General features: G+C 44.6%; 1 protein-coding gene across 1 annotated transcript in view; it reads left to right on the forward strand.

Annotated features, from left to right (window-relative positions):
• Positions 1 to 1,149: 1,149 nt before the first annotated feature.
• Positions 1,150 to 25,096, forward strand: part of DNAJB12 (DnaJ heat shock protein family (Hsp40) member B12) — a 111,995-nt gene continuing 88,048 nt past the window's right edge. The window contains exon 1 of the mRNA XM_029609026.1: positions 1,150 to 1,363. Within this exon, the coding sequence (XP_029464886.1) occupies positions 1,231 to 1,363 (133 nt within the window). The 5' untranslated portion in view covers positions 1,150 to 1,230. The remainder of the gene's footprint in view (positions 1,364 to 25,096) is intronic.

Here is a 25,096-nt window from a genome sequence, read left to right on the forward strand (position 1 = left end):
TTTAATTGATTTTCTGCATCGCTGTCTTCTGTAATCATTATAGCAGCCATTTTTGCTTAATGTCTAGTGGAACTTCATCATCAAAGAATGCAAATGCTGCAGTTTCTGGTAAAAGATACCATAAATTGTTTGCAAATGTTTTCACGGCAGCACTACTAATTTCTGGATCTACATCCTTATACTCAATTTCAATAAAAAAATTGTAATCTAGATACGGAGCTTTCAGAGCCAGTGGTGCTAGGAACCAGGCTCGTAAATATAGTCTGATAAGAGAAATGCATGTTCTTCTGATTGAATCACTCTCTTTATTGATCAGTTTAAATTGATCTTGAACTAAACATATTTTAAAGGCATAAATAGCTTTTGCCATCCACCAAGCATGGCTCACAGCTCCAGGAACACAAAGCACAAGCTCACTAATACGAGAACTTACCAAAATCTTAACAAATAGAACTGTAGCTTGAAATCTGTGTCTGAACTTAGAAAACTGCCTTACTGGCTGTAAGACTAGAATTGAACAGACTGAGAGTTGTTAAGTGGCGCCATCTATATATAGGCCTCAGAACTTTCTTGATGGTTGTCAAACCTTCTAGATGGTTCTAGAACCTTCCACAACCTTCTATTAGGAATTAGATTTATGTTGTGGAGACATAGCTCTTAACATTTTGTGGAAAAATAATTATAAAACATAGTAATCCTGAGTTGTTTTATGACTAATTTTTATATTTAGTGGAATTTGGGAATATAGGTGCATGTACAGTGAGGTATGAATAACTTTGGTTTTTAAAGAGGGTGCAAGGAGTACCTTGTGAGTTGTAATACATTGTGTGCAATATATTTTCTGAGGTTTGGCATAAAAGTATATGCAGACATTAGCTACAAAAAAATACAAATAATTTTACATTTCATTTCGATTTAATGTGGAATCATTAAACTTATAAGCGCTAGAGGTAGACGGGATATATTGAGTTTAACCAATCTGTGTTATATATATGCATATTTTGCTTCAGTGCAAGTCAGAAAGCTTATCAGGCAGCGCTATGCCGCTCCTTAAGAGGCTTCGTCTAGCACCCTGATGTCAGATATAGTTAAAAAAAAAAATTCCCACAGTGCCAGCTGTATGAAAAGTGCTTAATCTCTCACTAGGGAAAGTACGTCAGAAGCCGGCGCCGTCTGCCCTCGCTGTGATGTCATCAAGCATTGCCGGACTTCTAGAATGCCATTTCCGTCATGGAATGGAACAGAGATGAGGCGGAGCGCTGTATCGCCATTGCCGTCACCGCCATCAAGAGCCGGAATCCGGACAAAGCGCTGCGTTTCCTGGATAAGGCTCAGAAACTATTCCCGACAGAGCGGGCGCGGAGTGAGTATGCGAAGGCCGGGAAATGGCGGGACGAAGGAGGCAGTCCGGGCTGGTTCTGGAGTTTGGCCCTCACAGCTGGACTCACTGCTGTTTTTGCGTTTGCGCATAGAACTGCTAGCACGCAGGGGGTGACGGTATTTGAAGTTTTTGTGCTGGACCCTGCTCTTGCTTTCAGGGGGGTGGTTTATGGCGGATAGAATTGGAAGGTGCGCGGGGACGAGGGGAAGGAGAAGAGTTGGTGTCTGGCATAGGGAAGGTAGGAGCGCGCGCTGCCCGCTTAGTTTATTGTGAGACTTGAGGAAGGAAGTGAAGTTCTGGAACTACGATAGACCTCGCGCGTGCAGTGGGTGGAGCGCCGCGTTGCGCTCTGGGACTTGTAGTGCCGGTGTCAGCTGTAAAGGTCGCTCTGCCGCTTTGGACTAGGTGTACCGGTAGATAGGCTCCCAGAATGTGCCAGTGATGGACTGAGGCCGACCTTTCCCCTCCTTCCATCCTTCAGAGCGTGCGGTGACTGGGTGGAGCAGCCTGACTTTCTGCTCGCTTTAGGCCCTGAGCCCCGGCTCTGCCGGTATAGCCCACTGGAAGCCCTGTGCGTCTTGTATCGATTACATGCTCCCCTCCAGAGGGTGTTGTTCATAAGCAGTAACTGAAGCTGAACAAATCCTGGAGAGATCTTATGTCGGACAAAACAGAGCTGCCTCGCACCCCAGCTGCTGTCTCCTTCCTTAAAATGAATTTTGGAGGATGCACAATCCTCATCTCAAAAAAATTACAGGCCGCGATATAAATAAAGAGATGGGGCAATTCCCAGCCATCCTCTTTGCTTCAGTGCGGGATTCGAGCTGATGGGCAGATTCTGGACTAAACTGTACTTTTTACACATTGTTACTGCTTTTGTTGGGTTAATATAAGAAGTGTTCAAAGATATTTTAGCATGTGACCATAAGGAATTACCCAGAGTACCAGAGTGTAATCCACTTTAAAATGCCTGAAAAGTGGAAATCAAATAAATTCGAGTCACACCTAAAGAAAAGGCCTATGTGGGCTTATACCTGTATGTATTTGCAACATCTGTAAATTATTTGTAGCCCTTTGAGGCAGACTCCTTACTTAGTCCCCAAAATAGAAATTTGGTTGCCACTTAAAAAAAAACAACTTCTAGGAACATGAATTTCACTGAACAACAAAGTATCTCTTCCGTGCTCACCTGCACCTAGATTTTCTGCTTAATGTGTTGGAGGCTTCTCCTGTAGTAAAAGCTGCTGCAGTTTTACAACATCCTGTTGAAACTGAAATAGAATGTGTATTACTCTATCAGAAGATACAAACTTTTCTGTAAGGTGCAGCTTTATTTTTTGCCTGCCCTCATTTATGTACATATCTCAAAATGTTTGAAGCCATATTTGATTATGTATAATTAAAGAAAAAAAAGAATGAATGCATATTGGATGCCCATTAGATCATGTGAGGGAAGTGGTTCATTAACACATATTTTAGGAATTGTACGTACATGTTAATTTTGACATATGCCATTAGTGTTCTCCTGCCTTAAGCATCAGGGAAGTGTTTTAAGTCTTGCAGTACAAGCCCTGGCATTTGTAATTGCTGTTATTTTCATGTTTGTTTAGCTGCCTCCACTAATCTCTTTGAGATCAGCACAGTCATTATGATGTCATCAGCTGTTAGCACCATCTTGCCATTATGCATTCTGTGCAGGCACAGTGATGCTGTTTGACAAACCACAAAACCTTGTGTATCTCCCATCATCAACTGTTACTATAAGATATCCAAGGTGTGCTCTAGTAAGATGAAACTTTTAATCCATTGTTTTTGTTCTGCTGGCTCAGTTAAACAAAAACGGCAATCCCTTATTTGGTCCAATAAAATGGTTTTGCCTTATTTTATGTTTTTCTGTTTGTTAACCTTTTTATTTCTGTGCATTAAAGTGGAATAACATGACAACCACATTACTTTCTCCATTTAAACCCAATGAGGCGAGAATATACTTTATTGGGCACAATTACAGCAGCTTTACCAGTGGTTAGTAGTAAAGATCCGATCAACAGGGATTCCTTGAATTACCCTCCCTCCACCTTGCCAGACTTACTGAGACTCAACTGCTGGCCCAATTTTTATGGAACGGTGTCGTAGTGGACCACAGGATTTGGTGAGAGAGGTAATAGTGGTCATAATATGATCAACTTTGAATTAATGACAGGAAAGGGGGACAGTAAGAAAAAAATCTACGACTCTAGCACTAAAGTTTCCAAAGAGAAACTTTGATAAAATGAGAAAAATAGAAAAAAACTGAAAGGAGCAGCTACAAAGGTAAAAAGTGTGCAAGAGGTGTGGACATTTAAAAAAAAAAACAAAAACAAAAAAAATCCTAGAATATCAGTCCAGATGTACTCCACACATTAAGAAAGGTGGAAGGAAGGCAAAATGATTACCGGCATGGTTAAAAGGTGAGGTGAAAGAGGCTATTTTAGTGAAAACATCTTCATTCAAAAATTGGAAGAAGGATCCAACAGAAGAAAATAGGATAAAGTGTAAGCACTGGCAAGTTAAATGTAAAACATGCTACAAGAGAATTTGAAAAGAAGTTGGCCGTAGAGGCAAAATCTCACATATATCTGAAGCAGAAAGCCTGCGAGGGAGTCAGTTGGACTGTTAGATGATCGAGGAGTTAAAGGGGCACTTAGAGAAGATAAGTCCATATTAAACGATTTCTTTGTTTTTGTGTTTACTGAAGAGGATGTTGGGGAGATACCTGTTGCAGAGAAATTTTAAGACTAATTGGAGAAAATTCTTTCATTCAACGCACAATAAAGCTCTGGAATTTGTTATCAGAGGATGTGGTTAGTGCAGTTAGTGTAGCTGGGTTCAAAAAAAGGTTTGAATAAGTTCTTGGAGGAGAAGTCCATTAACGGCTATTATTCAAGTTTACTTAGGGAATAGCTACTGCTATTAATTGCATTAGTAGCATGGGATCTTCTTAGTGTTTGGATAATTGCCAGGTTCTTGTACCTGGTTTGGCCTCTGTTGGAAACAGGATGCTGGGCTTGATGGACCCTTGGTCTGGCCCAGCATGGCAATTTCTTAGGTACTAAGGTTTTCATGGGTAATTCAGATGAGCTGAACCAAATCACGGTGAACCTAGAAGATGTGGTAGGCCTGATTGACAAACTGAAGTGTAGTAAATCACCTGGATGGGATAGTATAGACCCCAGGGTTCTGAAGGGATTTAAAAAATGAAATTTCAGATCTATTAGTTAAAATTTGTAACCTATCATTAAAATCATCCATTGTACCTGAAGACTGGAGGATAGCTAATGTACCTCCAATATTTAAAAAGGGATCCAAGGGAAATCCGGGAAACTACAGACCAATTAGCCTGACTTCGGTGCCAGGAAAAATAGTAGAAAGTGTGAAGATCAAAATCACAGAACATATAGAAAGATATGGTTAAATGGAACAAAGTCAGCATGGCTTTACTCAAGGCAAATCTTGCCTCACAAATCTGCTTCACTTTTTTTAAGGGGTTAATAAACATGTAGATATAGGTGAACCGGTGGCTGTAGTGTATTTGGAGTTTCAGGAGGCATTTGACAAAGTTCCTCATGAGAGGCTTCTAAGAAAATTAAAAAAGTTATAGGATAGGTGGTGATGTCCTTTCGTGGATTACAAACTGGTTAAAAGACAGGAAACAGAGAATAGCATTAAATGGACAATTTTCTCAGTGGAAAAGGGTATACAGTGGAGTGCCTCAGGGATCTGTACTAGGACCTGTGCTTTTCAATATATTTATAAATGATCTGGAAAGGAATATGATGAGTGGGGAAATGAAATTTACATATGATGCAAAATTATTCAGAGTAGTTAAATCACAAGCTGATTGTGATAAATTGCAGGATGACCTTGTGAGACTGGAAAATTGGGCAACTAAATGGCAGATGAAATTTAATGTGGATAAGTGCAAGGTGATGCATATAGGGAAAAATAATCCATGCTATAGTTACATGATGTTAGGTTCCATATTAGGAACTACCACCCAGGAAAGAGATCTAGGCGTCATAGTGGATAATACTTTGAAGTCGTCAGCTCAGTGTGCTGCAGCAGTCAAAAAAGCAAACAGAATATTAGGAATTATTAGGAAGGGAATGGTTAATAAAACGGAAAATGTCATAATGCCTCTGTATTGCTCCATGGTGAGACTGCACCTTGAATACTGTTCACAGTTCCGGTCGCTGCATCTCAAGAAAGATATAGTTCTGACGGAGAAGGTACAGAGAATAGCGACTAAAATGATAAAGGGGATGGAACTGCTCCTCTATGAGGAAAGATTAAAGAGGTTAGGGCTGTTCAGCTTGGGTAAGAGACGGCTATGGGGGGATATGATAGAGGTCTTTACAATTATGAGAGGTCTAGAACAGGTAAATGTGAATCGGTTATTTACGCTTTCAGATAATAGAAGGACAAGGGGGCACTCCATGAAGTTAGCATGTGGCAACAATTAAACTCTGGAATTTGTTGCCAGAGGATGTGGTTAGTGCAGTTAGTGTAGCTGGGTTCAAAAAAGGTTTGCATAAGTTCTTGGAGGAGAAATCCATTACCTGCAATTAATCAAGTTGACTTAGAAAATAGCCACTGCTATTATTAGCATCAGTATGGTGGGATTTACTTAGTTTTTGGGTACTTGCCAGGTACTTGTACTGATACTCTGTACTTAAAAAAATATCTATTTCAGCAGGTTTTTCCTCCGTAGGCTGTTAAAATATGCATGGCCTGTGTTTGATTTTGTTCTTACAGAAACACAGCTTGTTTAGGTAATTATGTGTTTTTTATTTTTTAATGTTATGTTTCATTTTCTATTGTTTGTTGTTGTGTTTCTTTGTGATTTGCTTTATGCATGCTTTATTATTGTTCCTCACCTTGATCCTTTGGACTTGTGCAGGCTATAAGTGTTTTTTAATTAAATAAATCAGAGTATTATTACTGCTTTGAAGAGTTTAGTACATAATCATATAATATCAGACAAATCACAATGTTCAATTGTTTTCAATCTTTATACATTCTTATAAAATATTTGATGAAAGAAGAACCAGTTGACCTACAGAGTTTGCCCAGTTGTTACTTAAGACTTGCCATATTGGGTCAGCCCAAAGGTCCATCAAGCCCAATATCCTGTTTCCAACAGTGGCCAAGCCAGATCACAAATACCTGGCATAATCCCAAGGAGTAGGTAGATTCCAAGCGGTTTATTCCAAGAATAAGCAGTGGATTTCTGCAACTCTACCTTAATAATGGTTAATAAACTTTTCCTCCAGGAACTTGTCAAAATCATTTTTTAAACGGAGTTACTCTAATAGCTTTCACCACATCCTCTGGCAAAGAATTCCAGAACTTGATTATGCATTGAGTAAACAAATATTTTCTCTTATTAGTTTTAAAAGTATTACCTAGTAACTTCATTGTATGTCTCCTGGTCTTTGTACTTTTCGAAAAGTAAACAACTGATTAAGGTTTACTCGTTCCCTTCTACTCATTTTTTAGACCTCTATGATATCTTGCCTCAGCCATCTCTTCTCCAAGCTGAAGAATCCTAACCTCTTTAGCCTCTCTTCATAGGGGAATTGTTCCATCTCTTTTATCAATTTGGTTGCCCTTCTCTGTATCTTTTCTAATTCTGCTATATCTTTTTGAGATGTGGTGACCAGAACTGCACACAATACTTAAGATTAGGTTGCACCATGGAGCAGTACAGAGGCATTATGATACTCTCTTTTATTCTCCATTCCTTTCCTAATAATCTCTAGCATTCTGTTTGCTTTCTTGGCTGCTGCTGCACAGTGAACAGAAGATTTCAATGTATTTTCAATGATGACACCTAGATCCTTTTCCTGAGTGGTGACTCCTAATTTGGGTTACTCTTCCCTAAGTGCATCACTTTGTACTTGTCTACATTAAATTTAATTTGCCATTTGCATGCCCAGTCTCCCGGTTTTGCAATGTATTTTTGCAATTTCTCACAATCCTCTTGCGATTTAACAACTTTGAATAATTTTGTGTCATCAGCAGTTCCCTGTACATACCAGGATCATTCCAGACGGTGGGTTATGTTCCATGTCCAGCAGATGGAGTCAGAACACAAAATTCCCAGGGGAGGACCCATATAACCACGCCTCCCCTGTAACAGCTCTCAGTAACGTTCTGACTCCAGCAGATGTGAGCAGGGGACTTGTGGTCCCCAGCTTGTTAGCTTAGGGCTTCCTCCTCAGAGGGATCAAGTTTAAAAAAAAAAAAAATTAGGAAGTTTTAAATTTACAGTTTAGGTCACTTTGCTAAGGCTCCTCTTACAGCAGGGGGAGAGCTCTCCGCTGGTGCTGGCTCATCGCTCTCTAGCCTGGTGACTTGCTGACAGGCTGTTGCCTGTTTTCTTTCTTTCTTTTCTCATTTTCCTCACTGAGGGCTCAGTTGGGGTAAGTGTATTTTTATTTCATCTTCTTTTTCAGCAGAAGACTGCAATTTTTTGGACTCCGTTCGGCTCTCTGAGGTGAAAGTCGGTAGCGCCGGCCTCTCCCTCCTGACCCAGGTTTTCCCCCCTACCTTTTGGGGAGTGACAGACGTCCCGACCTGCGGCCCCGCGAAGCACCATTCCCCGGGGCCGCCTGCTGTCGGGAGGGTAATTCCCCATCAGTTCTTCTTCAGGTCGGTGGGGGACCGCGGCAAGCTTCCGTTGCCAGGTCGGCGCTCATTTTAGGCGCGAGCCACCTGTAGAGCCTCCCCCCCTCTCTCTCCCTGCGGCGATGCAGTCCGCGGCGCCTTGTGAGGGCTCCGACAGGGCTGGATTATTTTCTGAAGAGGGTCTGTGCTCAGGCTGTTTCCCCGAGGGGGAATGTGCGCCAGCTACTAACAAGGACGTTCGAGCTGCAGACCGCGTGGGAAGGAAGCGCCAGGCCCTGTTCCCTCTCAACGCGGGAACGGTGGCCATTTTGTTGCAAGATTCTGATGCCGCGCTTTCTGAGGAGGACATGGATAATCCGTTCCCCACTTCTAGGCCCGTTTTGGACCCTTACTCCGAGTTTAATCCTGGTATGCAGAGGGGGGATCCCCCGGGGGGTGACCCCTCAGGATCTATTCTATTTATTATTTATTTTATTTCAAGTTAGTTATTTACACCATTATCTATTTTATTACATGTTATTTACTATATAGATTCTCGTCATTTGATGAGTCACTGTTTATTTAATATTTATTATTCTCATGTTCTGAAACTCCGTTTATTGTAACGCCTCACCGCGATTGTTTTGTTTTATGTAAACCGACCTGATTTGATATTTGTATCGAGAACGTCGGTATATAAAAATGCTAAATAAATAAATAAATAAGTCCCTTAATGAGAACGCGGTGCACAAGTTGCCCGAAGATCGACCCCGTTCGTCAAGATCATATAATTACTCCAGAAACCGTTATCGTAACCAGCGGAGAGCGCATCCTCAGAGGCAACAGCCACCTCGGGCTTCCTCTTCTCGTTCGCACTCCTGGAACCGGCCCTTTCGTGGGCGCTGCCAGGGTAAGGAAGCACAGGGTGCTGGTACATCCGCTAAATCTACCCAATGATGCCAAACGGAACCGCGAGGTGGTCCCTCGACTGGGGGGGTCGCCTTGCTCTCTTCTATGAAGAGTGGGTCCAAATCACGTCGGATCAATGGGTTCTGGATATTCTAAGACGTGGTTACGCTTTGGATTTTGTTTGCGCTCCTCGGGACCGGTTCCTGTTTTCCCCTTGCGGGTCCTTAATCAAACAGGGAGCCGTGCGGCAGACCCTCGATCGTCTCCTTCAATTGGGGGCCATAGTGCCAGTGCCAGCCGCCGAACTGGGCCAGGGGCATTATTCAATCTACTTTGTGGTTCCCAAGAAGGAAGGTACTTTTCGTCCTATCCTGGATCTCAAGCAGGTCAACCGGTCCCTCAGAGTCCCTCGTTTCCGCATGGAGACACTCCGTTCAGTGTTAGCGGCAGTTCATCCGGGAGAATTCTTGGCTTCGTTGGATCTCACGGAGGCGTATCTCCACATACCAATTTGTCAAGCTCATCAGCGTTACCTACGCTTCAAAATTTTGGGTCAACACTTCCAATTTCGCGCTCTTCCCTTTGGCCTGGCCACAGCTCCACGGGTTTTCACGAAGATCATGGTGGTAGTGGTGGCAACCTTGCGCAAGGAAGGCATCCTTGTGCATCCTTACCTAGATGATTGGCTCGTCCGTGCAAAGTCACGAGCGCAGTGTATCCTCGCAGTCGACAGAGTGGTACAACTTCTCCAATCTCTGGGATGGATTGTCAACTTCACCAAGAGCAGCCTGGTCCCGTCCCAGTCGTTGGATTTTCTGGGAGCTCACTTCGACACCAAGAATGCCAGGGGTTTTTCTGCATCCAGACAGAGCTCATTCTCTGCGTCAGCAGATTCAAGGATTTATGGCGCTCGAGATGCCCACTGCCTGGGACTATCTGCAGGTACTGGGGACCATGGCCTCGACCATCATCTGGTTCCTTGGGCATTTGCGCATCTGAGGCCTCTGCAGAGATCCCTACTCTCCCGGTGGCAGCCGGTGTCTAGAGATTTCCAGGCAATCCTTCTGATTCCGAGAGGAACCTTCATCAGTCTCCATTGGTGGCTGGAACCGCGGCACCTAGCTCAGGGGGTGTCGCTGGAGGACCCGGATTGGGTGATTATCACCACGGACGCCAGCCTCACAGGCTGGGGAGCGGTCTGTCGGGACAGCTCAATCCAGGGTCGATGGACGGAGGAACAGTCGAAGTGGCCCATCAAGCGCTTGGAGACCAGGGCGGTCCATCTGGCGTTACAGGGTTTCTTCCCCATAGTGCGCCATCAAGCAGTCGGGGTGCTATCGGACAATGCGACTACAGTGGCGTACATCAATCGCCAGGGAGGCACGAGAAGTCGGTTGGTCTCTCTGGAAACTGACAAATTGATGGAGTGGGCAGAGCTTCACCTCCAACGACTAGCGGCCTCGCATATAGTGGGAGTGGACAACGTACAGGCGGACTTTCTCAGCCGACAAAACTTGGATCCCGGAGAGTGGGAGCTCTCGCAGCAGGCGATGCGGATAATAGTATGGCGATGGGGGACACCGCACGTAGACCTAATGGCAACCGCCGGAAATGCAAAGGCCGCCCGCTTCTTCAGCCGCAGGCGGGAGCACGGCGCCGAGGACGTGGACGCGCTGGTCCTGCCCTGGCCGCGCCACTGTCTCCTATATGTTTTCCCACCGTGGCCCCTTGTGGGCAAGGTCATCCGCAAGATAGAGGCACACCAAGGGCCGGTGATCCTTGTGGCGCCAGAGTGGCCCCGACGACCGTGGTTCGCGGATCTGCGCAATTTGAATGTGGAGGGTCCCCTTCGTCTCGGTCAGCTGCCACGTCTTCTACGCCAGGGACCAATATTTTTCAAGGAGGCAGATCGCTTCTGTCTTGTGGCCTGGCTTTTGAGAGGCGTCAGTTGAGGAGGCGCGGTTTTCCGGAGCCGGTTATTTCAACGCTACTGAAAGCACGTAAGATGTCCACTTCTGTTACCTAAGTTCGAGTCTGGAAGGTCTTTGAGGATTGGTGTGGAGCGAATGACATTCTTTCCATGCAGGCCTCAGTGCCACAAGTCCTTTCCTTCTTGCAGGCAGGTTTGGATTTGGGTCTTGCTTACAATTCTCTTCGAGTTCAGGTGGCGGCCTTGGGGGCTTTTCTTCGCAGTGGAAATAAGGAGTTTCTGTCCTCGCATCCGGATGTCTCCCGTTTCCTTAAAGGAGTGAAACACTTGAAGCCTCCGATTCGCCCACCTTGTCCGTCGTGGAATCTGAATCTGGTGCTCAGAGTCCTCTGTGGTTTGCCGTTCGAACCTCTAAGCTCGGCTACCATCAAGGACGTCACTCTCAAGACCATTTTTCTCGTGGCAATCAGTTCGGCAAGACGTATTTCCGAGCTGCAGGCCCTATCCTGTCGTGAACCATGCCTTCGTTTCACGCCTGAAGGGGTTTCGCTGAGGATGGTTCCTTCTTTTCTCCCTAAAGTGGTTTCGGCATTCCACCTCAACCAATCGGTGGAATTACCATCTTTTGCCTCTTCTGAGTCTGGAGACCTGCGTAGACTGGATGTACGGCGGTCTCTGATACGCTATCTGGAGGTGACTAATGATTTTCGGCTCTCCGATCATCTGTTTATCCTCTGGTCCGGACCCCGGAAGGGTTGCATGGCCTCCAAACAATCTATAGCGTGGTGGTTGAAGGGAGCAATCATAGCGGCGTACCTTGGCGTAGGTAAGTCCCCTCCGCTGGTTGTCAAGGCTCATTCTCTTCGAGCCCAGGCGACATCTTGGGCGGAGAGCTCCTCCATCTCCACTCAGGAGATTTGTAGGGCGGCCACCTGGAAGTCGATCCATACTTTTGCGAGACATTATCACCTGGATGTCGGTGCTCCGTCGGGCGGTCAGCTTGGAGACAAGGTAATACGAGCAGGGCTGTCTGCGGCCCACCCGTGATGGGAAAGCTTTGGTACATCCCACCGTCTGGAATGATCCTGGTATGTACAGGGAAAAGAAAATTATTCCTTACCTGCTAATTTTCGTTCCTGTAATACCATGGATCATTCCAGACACCCTCCCTTGGTTTGGGGGGTTTGCTTGTGGGACATCCCTGCCTACCTGTCTTAACAATCTTTTACTCTGTATTTCGAATACTGCGCGTCTTTTTTGTTCACGCACTGCTGTTCGCAAGTTCACTGTTCAGAATTTAGTTGCTGTTTATTTGGACAGCGGTTATTTCAATTCCTTTTTTGATTACTTGATCCCTCTGTTTTTAGTCTCTCTCTTTTGGGCTTTGTTAGTCTAGTTACTGAGAGCTGTTACAGGGGAGGCGTGGTTATATGGGTCCTCCCCTGGGAATTTTGTGTTCTGACTCCATCTGCTGGACATGGAACATAACCCACCATCTGGAATGATCCATGGTATTACAGGAACGAAAATTAGCAGGTAAGGAATAATTTTCTTATTTGATCACCTCACTCAATGTTCCCATTTCCAAGTTGTTTATAAATATATTAAAGAGCACTGGTCCCAGAACTCCCTGGGGCACTACACTATTTACCTTTTTCCATTGACTTGCCATTCTGGGTCATGTTCCCATCTACATTGCCCTATCTAAGGATATATCCCAGTTGTCAACAGAAAAATGGGTTAGAGCAAGGTCCACCAAGCTCAGCATCCTGCCTCCAACAATAGCCAATTCCGTTACAAGTACCTGGCAGATCCCATAAAGTAGATCTATTTCCTGTTACTCCCAAGGATTGCAATAGTTTTCTTTACTTTAACTGACTACTAAATTGTTATGGCCTTTTCCACTAGGAACTTGTCCAAACCTCTTTGGACATGCTAGCCACTTTGATCACATCTTCTCACAACAGATTCCACAAGCTTGATGGTGCATTAAGTAAAAAACGTTCCCTTTTATAATTTTTTTTTTTTTTTTTAAATTTGCTGCATGTCCCTTTGGTTTAGTATTATTTGAAAGGGTAAGTAACCATCCTTTTCTTGCCCATTCCACCCCATTCATGATTTTATAGATTTCTACCTGTCCCCTCTTGGCCATTCTCTTTATCATTGTTGTCACTCAGCTGAACTTGAAAAGATGCACAGGAATGTCATCTTTTGAGAAGGGGAAACCAGAACTGCATAAGATACTTTAGATGTGGTTACAGCAAGGATTGATAGAGGCAATATATATTTCATTTTATTCTCCACTACCTTTTCAGATCATTCCTAACATTGTTTGTTTGCTTTTTTGACTGCTGCTACTCACTGAGCTGAGGTTTTCAGTATATTGACCACAGGGACTCCCAAGGTCCTTTTTCTGGATGGTGACACCCAGTACAGAATCTGGCATTATATATTTGTAGTTGCTTCTATTTTTCTCTGTGGCATCAGTTTGTTTTTTTCCAAACATAGAAATGACTGCAGAAAAAAGACCAATTGGCCCATTCAGTCTGTCCAGCAAGCTCCCACACTTATTTTCCCATACTTATCCGTTTCACCGACCACCAAGTTCAGGGCCCTTGTTGGTAACTGTTTGATTTGAATTTCCTGCCATCCCCTGTCATTGATGCAGAGAGTAATGTTGGAGTTGCATCAAATGTGATGCATAAGGCTTAATGGTTAAGGGTAGTAACCACCGCATCAAGCAAGTTACCCCGATGCTTGTTTACCCAGGCTGCACAGATCAATGCCTTGTTGGATGTTGTCTGAATGTAAATCCTCTTTTCCACATTTCCCCCTGCCGTTGAAGCAGAGAGCATCGCTGTATATGCATTCAAAGTGAAGTATCAGGCTTAATTGGTTTAGGGTAGTAATTGCCGCAATAAGCAAGCTACCCCCACGCTTATTTGTTTACCCAGATGCTGAAGTTCAGTCCTTGTTGGTTGTTGTCTGAATGTAAATCCTCTTTTTCACATTTCCCCTTGCTGTTGAAGCAGAGAGCAATGTTGGAGTTGCATTAACTGTGTGAAGGTTTATTGAATAAGGGGAGTAATCACCAGGTAGTAGCCACCATTCCAACAAGCCACCCCTATGGCTCTTCTCTTCATTCCCATTCTCTAGCCTTTATGGATCCACAGTGTTTATCCCATGCCCCTTTGAAATCCTTCACAGTTTTAGTCTTCACCACTTCCTCCGGAAGGGTGAATAAATACTTCCTGACATTGGTTCTGAGTCTTCCTCCCTTGAGTTTCAAATCGTGACCCCTAGTTCTACTGATATATTTTTTTTTTTCCAACAGAAAAGGTTTGTTGTTGACCATGCTTAGTTTAATCTGTCATTCAGATGCCCAGTCTCACAAGGTCCTTCTGCAGTTCCTCACAATTTGCTGCTGTTTTAGCAACGCTGAATAATTTTGTGTCCTCTGCAAATTTGATCACCTCTTGTCGTTTCCTTTTTCAAATCATTTATGAATATGTTAGACAGCAAAGGTGACGGTACCAATCCCTTTGGTACTCCACTAATGACTTTTCTCCATTTGGAAAGCTGACCATTTAGCCCTACCCTCTTGTTTCCTGTCTTTTAATCAGTTACCAATCCACAATAGGACTCTGCCTTCTATCCCATAACTTTTTATAAACTTGTTTTTATTGCATACAATATAGCATTCCATAACAACAATCCCCATTTCATTCTCAATCTATTACCTAGGTTCAAAGGAGAAAACCATGATACAAATCAAAATACTAAACCATTCAAGCATACACCCTCTTAAGCAAAATGCACCATTATTAACAAGTACCTCTCAAAAGAGTAAAAAAACAAATCAACAAATTTTCAGGCGGATTTTAAAAGGCCTGTGCATGTATATCCTGGGCTTACGCATGTGGCCGGGCCTTGCGTGCACGCCGCGCGAATTTTCAAAGGGGCCCAGCCGCGCGCATAAACTCCCGGTATGCACTCAAGTGCTGGGCCTCATCAAAGGGGTGGGCCGGGATGGAGACTGGCCAGGACAGCGGCCATTACACGGTGTCCCGGGGAAGCACATACTGGCAGCCAGCCGGCGCACATAAATTACTTCTGCTCCTGAGAAACAGCAAGTAATAATAAAAAATAAAAATTCAGGCCAGGTAGATTAATTTTAGGGGGTGGGGAGGAGAGGAGAAGGGGAAGGAAGATTAGGCAGGGGGTTTAGGGAAGTTCTCTCCCAGTCCACTCCTTAATTGCATAATTCACCCCTCCTCCTTGCGCGTGCCGCCCGCATGTTATAAAATCGGCATGTCCATGTTAAAATCTACCCCTTTCTTTGTTCATGCCATTTTAATCATCTCCCTCTGTCACCCCTTATCACAATAATCTCCTTAATCCCCCCCCCCCCCCCCGTCAACTGTCAATGCTTCAGTCATGCAAGCTATTTAAACCACCCTCTGTCATCTGTATTTAATATTTGGGCTTTTCATCCCATTCCTTCTTCACTTCTTTGTTTCCCTTTCGTCTAACTGTGAGGCTTTCCATTACCAACATATTACACATGTTATAGCAATTTCTTAATACCACCCTTCTATCTGCCAGCACTAACCTCTGTGCTATCTTCACTTTCCCAGCCCTTCCATACTGTTCAGGAAAATAACAGAACATAAAAACCCTGGGCTCATTGGGTACATTTATCCCTAACATTTCCTTAGCACATTGGTGCTGGAACAATTTTTAAGTGCTGGGCAAAAATATATGTAACAAGTCCCTCTTTTGCCCACAATTCCTCCAACATGTCCCCAGGTTTGCAATACTTATAGCTTTCAGTCTGATGGGGTTAATATAGCACTTTTGTTCTACTATCCTCGCCGAAATGAACTTTCCCATGTGCCATCTACCACTTGGACCCAAATCTCAGGTCAGTTTCATTACCCAGTTCTTTATTCCAGATTTTCTAAACATTTGGAGATTTCTTGTCCTCTAACCACTGCATAGCCTTATAAATCCTATTTATCCTACCTCAAGGGGTTTCACCCTATAAGATTAACTTTTCTAGCAAAGTGAGGGGCTTCAAAATGGCCTGCTACCACCTTTCATTCAAAGCTACATCTCTTAACTGAAGAGAAGCAAATAACAAAATAACAGAAACTCCTGCAGCCCAAACTCTTCTGGAACTCTAGCCATTTCCAGAAAACCTCCTTATCAAATAGTCAGGAGAAAGTCTTCAGGCTTGATCTTTTAATCATGTTGTGTATATTTTCTGGTAGTGAAGTATAAAGGTCCACTATTAGATATTTTTCAAGAGTTTTGTTTGTTTGTTTCTGTTGGTTGTTCCTGGTATTTTGTGGCCAGAATTTACATAAAACAAACTAAAATTGGCATTACTCCATAAGCATGACCAGTCACTCATTTCTTTTCAAAGATCCACCACTTCCTAGATACAACACCTTGGGCCATAAATTTTATTTAGAGATTCCCCCCAAGGGTACCGATGAACTTCATTTCCCAGTTCCTTTCATCCAAACTCAATCCAGTATTGATCTGCTGTGGGATTACACCATTGTGGTAATAGAATGAACATTACTCCCAAATAGTATCTATAAAAGTCTGGCAGATTGATTTCTTCCTCCCCCTTGAATTTCTTTAATATTTAAATACTAGTTATTGGGCATTTATGCAACCGTAACAGACCAATAGCTTTATTATATGATCTGAAAATGTTGTGTGTAGTGCTAAAGGTACCATTGACTATAGATGCATTATGCAGGCTAACCAGAGGAGGGGTTTGCACAGATAGTAGCAACGTGGGAATTGCCACACTGAGATTTGAAGGAACAGAAAGTCCAAGAAGTTCTATAACTGGACCCAGGAGCTAGGCTCAAGGGGAATATATACACTAATCAAACCGTGGCCAGTGGATGAAATATCGTATATGTTCCTTTGGCCAATGATTCCAAAGATACTCCAAAAAATGATGGATCATAATGGGTGGGTAATCTTAGTAGTGCCAAACTGGCCCAAATGTCCATGACATGCAGGCTTAGGCTGAGCATCTGATTAGCCTCACAGCGACCAAGGTCCACTGGTGATAGAGGATCCAATTCCATATTATCTTAAGACTTGGCTATTAAGAGGAGATTACAAAAGTGAGAATATTTGCTTGCGGTAATCGTGATGTTATTGAGGATAAAGCAAGGTGCCATGTTCATAGCATATGGTAGAGTCTGGAAAGTCCTCACTACTTGGTGTGGAGAAGGGGCATTTCACCCTTCAAGACTCAGTTAAAATGAATCCTGGAGTTCATTCAGGAAAGTCTAGGCAAGGGTCTGGCATTGAAATCTTGAAAGTGCAGGCAGCAGCATTTAACCAAGGCTTTATTTGTAGACCAAAAGGAAATGGAACTGAGGTCCGGGGTGGGGTAAGAGGCAAGCCAGTGTAGGGAGGGAGGGGTCCAGGATCAGGTGTGAACTCTCTCCTAAAACACAGCGCACATGTATGTGAATACACGCTTCACACCTTTCCTCCTCCTTATCCCTGTGATCCTTCATCCCCAGCTATTCTCCTCCCATCAATGCTGAGTAAGCCCTGGGGATTGAACACTGTTGGGGGCTGTGGATGGAGGGACAATGAGGTAAGGAGAGAGAGAGAGAATGGGGCCCTCTTTGTCCACCCTTCTCCTCCTCTCTGCCGTGGTAATCCTGCTTCTCTATCCCAAGTCTCATCCCCAATCCTTAATGGTTCTCGAGACCCACTCCCCTCATGGTCACTAATTCCCCCTTTCTGGAAAATTATCCTCTCCAGCATCTCTCGTCCTCTCCCTCTTGACCAGTAAAGTATAGGCCTTCTCTTTGAGCTGGAATCAGCTGGCTATCCTCTGCTGGGGGGTACAGACTAGCATGCGCCACCTGTTCTCCTTAGATGGGGTGGGGGAGGGTCCGAAATTCAAAAGTGCACCCATGTGCTATCCACTTATTCTCTTCTCCCGCCCCATACCCTCTGTTCCTTTTCCCTCCTCTCATTCACTTTTTTCCTGCCTTCAGTCACTTCATTCACAGACTGCCCCCACTCTTACCTCACTCACATCCCACAATGTTGAAACCCTCACTCAGCCATTCACACAGCCCACAGCCTCACCAATCCCTTCTCTCACTTGCTTTCCTCTCCCTTCAATCTCATTCACTTCCTTGCTTTTCCCCCCAGCCTAATTCTGCTTTCCTTCACTCCTGCACCCCTCCCCTGACCATCTCCCTTCTATGATATGGCTACCAGCAGCAGAGGCAGCAGAATCCAGGAAGCTGGCACAATAAGCAGCAAACTGGCCTGGAAGATTACATATTCAGTAGTAGCAGAAGCAGGTGTGCTGATGGGCATTTACCTTCTGACTTTGATCTTGGCCATTATCTCTCAAAACCTCCTCAATTGTAGCAGGAAATTGCACAAAAATCAAGGTCACCTGGCTGGTGCTTCGCAGTGTAAGCAGCTCTTAACACCCTCTGCTTTGCTCCTTCAGAGGCCTGGGGAGGGGAGCCAGAAATGACACTTGACACCACCAGCTTTGCTCCATTTCTGCAAGGGAGTCTGAACTGATTTACACTACCACTTCATCTCCATTTTTTTTTTCAGGGGAGCCAGAACTGAATTACGCTGTCAACTCTACTTCTCCTCTTTGGATACTGGAAAAAAGATGTTGGAATGCTATTCTAGGTTGTTCCACTAGAAATTAATCCCTGAGAAACCGTCACAAAAAGGAGCTGAATTAGCACACATTAGAAAACTTGTGAGCTGTAGTGTCAGTCAAGGCCAGGACTGAAACCTTGATGACTGGCACTATTGCTTAGACGTTTGTCTTGTTCTAGTTCAAAACCCTTTTTGTCTATCCTTTCCTGTGCAGCTTCTGCTTCAGTATTCCCTGTAGAACAAGAAGGAAGGAGCTGAATTAAGGAGCAGAGTGGCTCTTCTCTGCTTTGTCCCCTTCAGCTAACCCTTCTTTTCTCTGCTCTCTGCCTGAAGAGGAAGGACTGGAGAAGAATCCCCCTTGCTACTCTACCCCTTAAGTCTGAAAAGAAGTGCTGGAACTGCGTGCGGGACATTCCCCCCCCCCCCAACAGGTTAAGCCCTGGCATTAACTTGTTATAAAGGCCAGGTGGAGGGGGGTCTCTGTAGCCTCCCGCCCTGATGTGGCGCACTTCCTTAAGGGAAGCAAACCATGTCTGGCTTCTAATACGTCTGGTAATGCCAGCTTGGGATCTGAACTTGGTCTTGAGAGCCCTGACACAGGATTCCTTTGAGCCACTGAAGAGAATATCAGCTAAGCACCCGACACTAAGACCCGTGTTTATAGTAGCAGTATGCTCAGCCAGAAGAATATCATAAGTTCAAGCATCATCATGCAGAGATCTATATTTGACGTTCCATAAGGATGGAGTCACGATCCGCCCAGTCCCTTCCTTCTTACAGAAGGTGGTATCAGAGTTCCATCTGAAGTAAGATGTTTCATTGCCAGCACTTAGGAAACTAAAGTGTATTGGCTCAAAGCAGGATTTACATATCCTAAGATATTTGCAGAGCTCTCTGATGCTTGAAGATCATGAACAGCCTCTGGAAGTTGGTCGGTATGCTTGTGCTTTTTGTGGGCCATTGGATGGGTCAAGCAGCATCTAAGGCTTCCATTGCAAGGTGGATTGAAGACAAAGGAAGACAAGTTACCAGCACAGTTGACAAGAGCTCAGGCCTCATCATAGGCAGAATTCAGATGAGTCTTTCACAAGATGTTTGTAAAGCAGCAACTTGGTCTTCGTTGCATTCTTGCGTCAAACTCTAGAAGGTGAGAGAAGAGTCCAATTTCGGTGCTAGAGTCTTGAAGGTTGTAACTTCCATACCCCACCCAGGGTAGGCACTGCTTGGACATGTCCCATTTGTCTGAACTGGTCTGCTAAGATGAAGAAGGTGAAATTTAAACTTGTCTGTTAATTTCCTTTCCTTGAGTCCTGACAGACCAATCTAGAACCCACCCAGGAGACAAAATATTAGAAAGAGAAACATATAAAAGTGAATAATCTTTTTGTTTTGGTTTGGCTCTCCCCCCCCCCCCCCCTTTTTTTTTTTTTTTTTCTTTCTGTTTAAAAAAGAAAAGAAAGTGGGCATTCAAAGGAAAAGAGCCTCTATTGCTCTCTGGGCAGAAGGGAAAGGATATTCTAGAGAAGGAACAACAAAGGTTCCTGTTCGTGTTATCTGGATGAGTATACAAAACTTTTTTTTTTGTGTGTTGGTGGTTTTTCCTTCGCTCTTAGTTTGGGGATTATGATATTTATATTAGACAGAGATTAGGAGCTAAGCTTGGGTAAAGAGGTTACTACTATACCAGAATATATAGGTATGCATGATGTCAGAACAAGAAGTTGTTCTCTGTCTCCATCTGCTGGTAAAAAGGCATACCCCATTTGTCTGGACTGGACTGTCAGAATTCTTACCTGCAGATCAATGATATATTTGTGAGTATGCGACATCCACCACATAGTTGAGGGCCTCTGGCCCCATTGACGAAACAGTGAGATAAGCCCTGTTTTTGCCTGGGGAGATATCTCTGAGCCCTCCTGACCCTAGACTACCGCTCCAGGCTTCTCCCTCAGGCAACGCTTTCATAGATGGGGTTTCAAGAGGAGACCCTGCGAGATTACCCCATCTGGATGGAACTGCCGGCAACGCGCAATGACCGGGTGCTGAGTTCCCCTCCTGCCCGGCGGCTGGAGACCCCCCGTGGAGGGTTTGGGAATGGTGGGGATGCCCTCCCGGGAACATCTGTTGGGAGTGGATACCCTGCTGGGACTGGGGAAAGGAAATTAACAGATATGTTTAAATTTCACTTTGTGCAGCAGTGACTGCTATGCAACGTTTTGCCATAAAATCTTCCCTGTTAAGGGCCCCTTCAGAGTGAATATCCTGTTTATCCTTGGGCTCCCTTTCTGTAAAAGCAGCTCAGACTAGCAGACTTCATATTAGTTCATATTTGCCTGGTTATAGCTTTATTGTGCGTGTTTCCTTTCTCACTGCATACTAATTACCCACTCTAACTTTGCCATGCTTACACACTGTATCTCTCTCACTGTATATTTGTTACCTGCTTTTTTTTATAGCGTCATCAAATGTATTTTTAGCTGTGTCTGCTCTTTGCACTACTCCTCAAGGGACTCTCACTTGCTAGCTAGGTGACTTCTGTAAATCAGGAGAGCTCAGTGCAGAAACTGTTGACAGGATCGGTGCTAGCTTTTTTTCTGCCCTGTGCGAACAATTATTGTGCTCCCCCCCCCCCCCCCCCCCCCCCCCCCCCTCTTCAGTCTCTGTCTCGGGCCTGCCAAAAAAAAGCCCAGCTCCTTCCAGGGATCTAAACTTTAAATCTATCACCCCTGTACCCTCCGGGTCTTCACCCCCTCCCCTGGAGCCCATTTCTGCTGCAAGAGTATTAGATGGCCCAGACAAATCTTATACTCTTGCATCCTACCTCTTGCTCTCTCCATGTATACAGTTAAAAGTTATGCATTCATTTTTCAGGTTTTACATGAAAAAGAATATTCAAAGTACAGTCTTCTGAGGTAAAAAAAAATATCGCAAGTATTTGCAAGCATTTCTTTGGTGCCAACCAGAAAACCCTACAAAAAAGACACTTGGAACCCATTTGGCATTAGGGCTACTGTAATGCATGTTAGCTGTGGGCTTGACCCTCAAAAAGCCATGAGTAAATTACAATTAAAATACAATAAACCTGCCACACCAAAACAGCACTAACTGCCAGCACTTAAAAATAACAACCCTACATATGAAAAGGCAACACTGCAAATATTACATTATGTCCTAAAACACCAATATACCTCCCTATTAAGAAAACAGAAAAAACCAAGCTGTTAGAGATTCCTACATACTAGCAGAATACCTCTCGGTCACACATGCAGAACACAGGCAGACCCTCACCAAATATAGAATAAAGAGACCATAAGGTATAAATAAAAACATGCAGGCAAAAACAGAATAGGAAAACCGCAACAAGTCAGCCTGTATGCAGCGCAACAATGGAAAAACAGAAACCACCACCAATACTCAGACATTAAACAATAAAATCAAGAAATATAATAAATGCATTAATTATAGTATAAACATACTAATAGAATGTTTCAGAACAGCTGGTGAACAGAAGATCCAATAATTACAAACTCGTAAACAATTTGTTTTAAATTTCTCAAACAGACATGCGTTAAATATCTACAGGTGGCTTTATTTTAACCATAATTAATGCTGGAAATGTATAGTTATGTTTTTAGTATTTTTATTGGTTTAATATTTATCTATTATATATTTTTAACAGCTAATAGGTTTTAGTTATTTCTTATCTTTTAATTTTTGCTGTTTTATCTTTTATAATCGATTGTATTTTCCTCACTGTATATTTATTGAAATGTAAACTGCTGTGAAGGCTATGCTGAGACAACGGTATATAAATAACAATAAACCTTAATACCAATAAAATATTTCAAAACAGCATCTAAAAATTATAACTAATAAGGATAAAATAATTCACGTTCTCCATACCTGGAAACTTTTGATTTCCAGTTACTCTGAGAGTGTAGTGGATTAATGAGAGGGATGCATAAACTTTCTCCTCTCTCTCTCAAGATATATATCTGTACATACACATACATATGCTCTCTCCCTTATATGCGCACATGCTCTTACATACACATGCACATGCTCCCCCTCACTCACACATGTTCACATATGCTCCCTCCTACATATGCATGTTCACACACATGTTCCCTCTTGCATACACATACATTCACACAAGATCCCTCTTTCTCACATATACAGGCTCGCGCATGCACACGAAGAGAACACCCTATACTTCAAACTTTCCTAATATAAACTGAAGAATTTACTTCTCAAAAAAAAAGACTTACTATTATTTAGACCTTATTCCATCATCCCTAGAGCTTGCATCTGTCTCACTGCTCCCTCACACAAACACGCATGCTCTTTCACACATGCCACCTCTCGCTCAGACACCCACACGCACTCTCCTTCTGTACACACACATTCATATATGCTTACACCAAGGCCTTTTCCAACAGCCCCGCCCTCCACTTCTGCTGCGGGGCAGGTTGGGAAGTGCCTTGCGGCTTTTTTTTCCTTCTGGTTGCCTAGAACCATCATCCCTATTCCCTGTACGTACCTGGATCAGTCCAGACCGTGGGTTATGTCCCCAATCCAGCAGATAGAGTCAGACCAAAACTCTGAGGGGGCGTCACCATAAGTACTACTACCCCCTCTGCAGGAGTTCAGTATCTTCTGACTCCAGCAGATGCGAGTAGGGGAATCTGGGCTTGCTCCCGATTGCCAGTAACCTTCTTTTGTTCCTCTTGTTTGAGGCTTTCTTCTCTGTGTTGTTAGCTTTGGATCAAGTTGTATTTCTTTCAAAAAAAAAAAAAAAAGTTAATTAGTTAATTGGGGAGGCGTGGCTCCTTTCCTGTGCTCTCTGCCTCCTTTGCTTGGCCGGCCGATCTGCTTCTATACGCGTTCCCCCCGTGGCCACTGGTGGGAAGGCTACTGCGACGGATAGAGGCTCATCGAGGGACTGTCATCCTGGTCGCGCCAGAGTGGCCAAGACGACCTTGGTTTGCGGACCTCCTTCACCTAGTAATCGACGGACCCATCCGGCTGGGACATCTGCCCCGCCTTCTCCACCAGGGACCGGTATTTTTCGACCAGGCAGAACTCTTCTGTCTTGCGGCCTGGCTTTTGAGAGGCGTCGACTTCGACGACGGGGATACCCGGAGGCGGTAGTGTCCACGCTGCTGCGTTCTCGGAAGACTTCGACGTCGGTGGCCTATGTGCGAGTCTGGAAGGTGTTCGAGCTGTGGTGTACCGGCCTGAACACAAGACCCTCGGAGGCGTCTGTCCCGCAGATCCTCCAGTTCCTACAAGCGGGGGTGGACAAGGGGCTCGCTTACAACTCCCTTCGGGTTCAAGTGGCCGCTCTTGGCTCCCTCCTGCGCGACGGAGGATCACTGTGTCAACACCCGGACATCGCCCGTTTTCTCAAGGGGGTCAAGCATTTGCGTCCTCCTTTGCGGGATCCTTGTCCCTCCTGGAGTCTCAACCTGGTATTACGGTCCATGTCAGGACCACCGTTTGAACCGCTGCGGAATGCGTCGATCAAGGATCTCACTCTCAAGACTGTGTTCCTGGTGGCCATCTGCTCTGCTCGGCGGATTTCGGAGCTCCAGGCTCTGTCGTGTAGAGAACCCTATCTCCGGTTCTCCGATTCGGGAGTTTCTCTCCGTACTGTGCCCTCCTTCCTTCCGAAGGTGGTGTCTGCGTTCCATGTGAATCAGACGGTGGAACTTCCATCTTTCTCTTCGTCTGAGCCGAGATCTCTTCGTCTTCTTGATGTTAAGCGCACCCTGCGTATCTACCTGGAGGCTACGAATGATTTCCGGACTTCTGACCATCTCTTCGTCCTTTGGTCCGGTCCCCGGAAGGGATCTCAGGCCTCGAAGACGACCATTGCCAGATGGCTGAAGGCCGGCGTTGCTGCTGCCTACATTGGCGCGGGGCGGACTCCTCCGCCCGGCATTGTAGCGCATTCTACACGGTCTCAGTCAGCCTCTTGGGCGGAGACCCGCTCGGTCTCTTCGCAAGAAATCTGCAGAGCGGCTACCTGGAAATCGTTGCACACGTTCTCAAGACACTATCGACTACACCTCGCCTCTTCCGTCCATGGACACTTTGGCGAACAGGTTCTACGAGCGGGCCTCGCAGGACCCCACCCGGTTTAGGGACGCTTGGGTACATCCCACGGTCTGGACTGATCCAGGTACGTACAGGGAAAAGAAAATTATTACTTACCTGCTAATTTTCGTTCCTGTAGTACCATGGATCAGTCCAGACGCCCACCGCATTTGGGTCTTTCTCATCCTGCTCAGCTGTCTCTTTTGGGCGCTGATTCGGCTCGGCTCAGCTGGTATTTGCTCAGCTGGTATATGGTAGTGTCTTTTCTGCTGTTTCTTTCACGTGTTCCCTGTTTCATTGTTTATCACTGTTTTCTTGGGGGTTGACACGCGATGTGACCTCCCACCCGTTGGTGGGACGGTACAGTTTTTCTCTATTTAAATTCAGCGGCTTCATGTTGCCGTCTTGTTTAAACTTGATCCAATGCAGGGGTTTTCTGTTTACTCGGG

This window comes from Rhinatrema bivittatum, chromosome 7 (assembly GCF_901001135.1).
Source record: "Rhinatrema bivittatum chromosome 7, aRhiBiv1.1, whole genome shotgun sequence".
Taxonomy (NCBI): Eukaryota; Metazoa; Chordata; class Amphibia; order Gymnophiona; family Rhinatrematidae; genus Rhinatrema; species Rhinatrema bivittatum.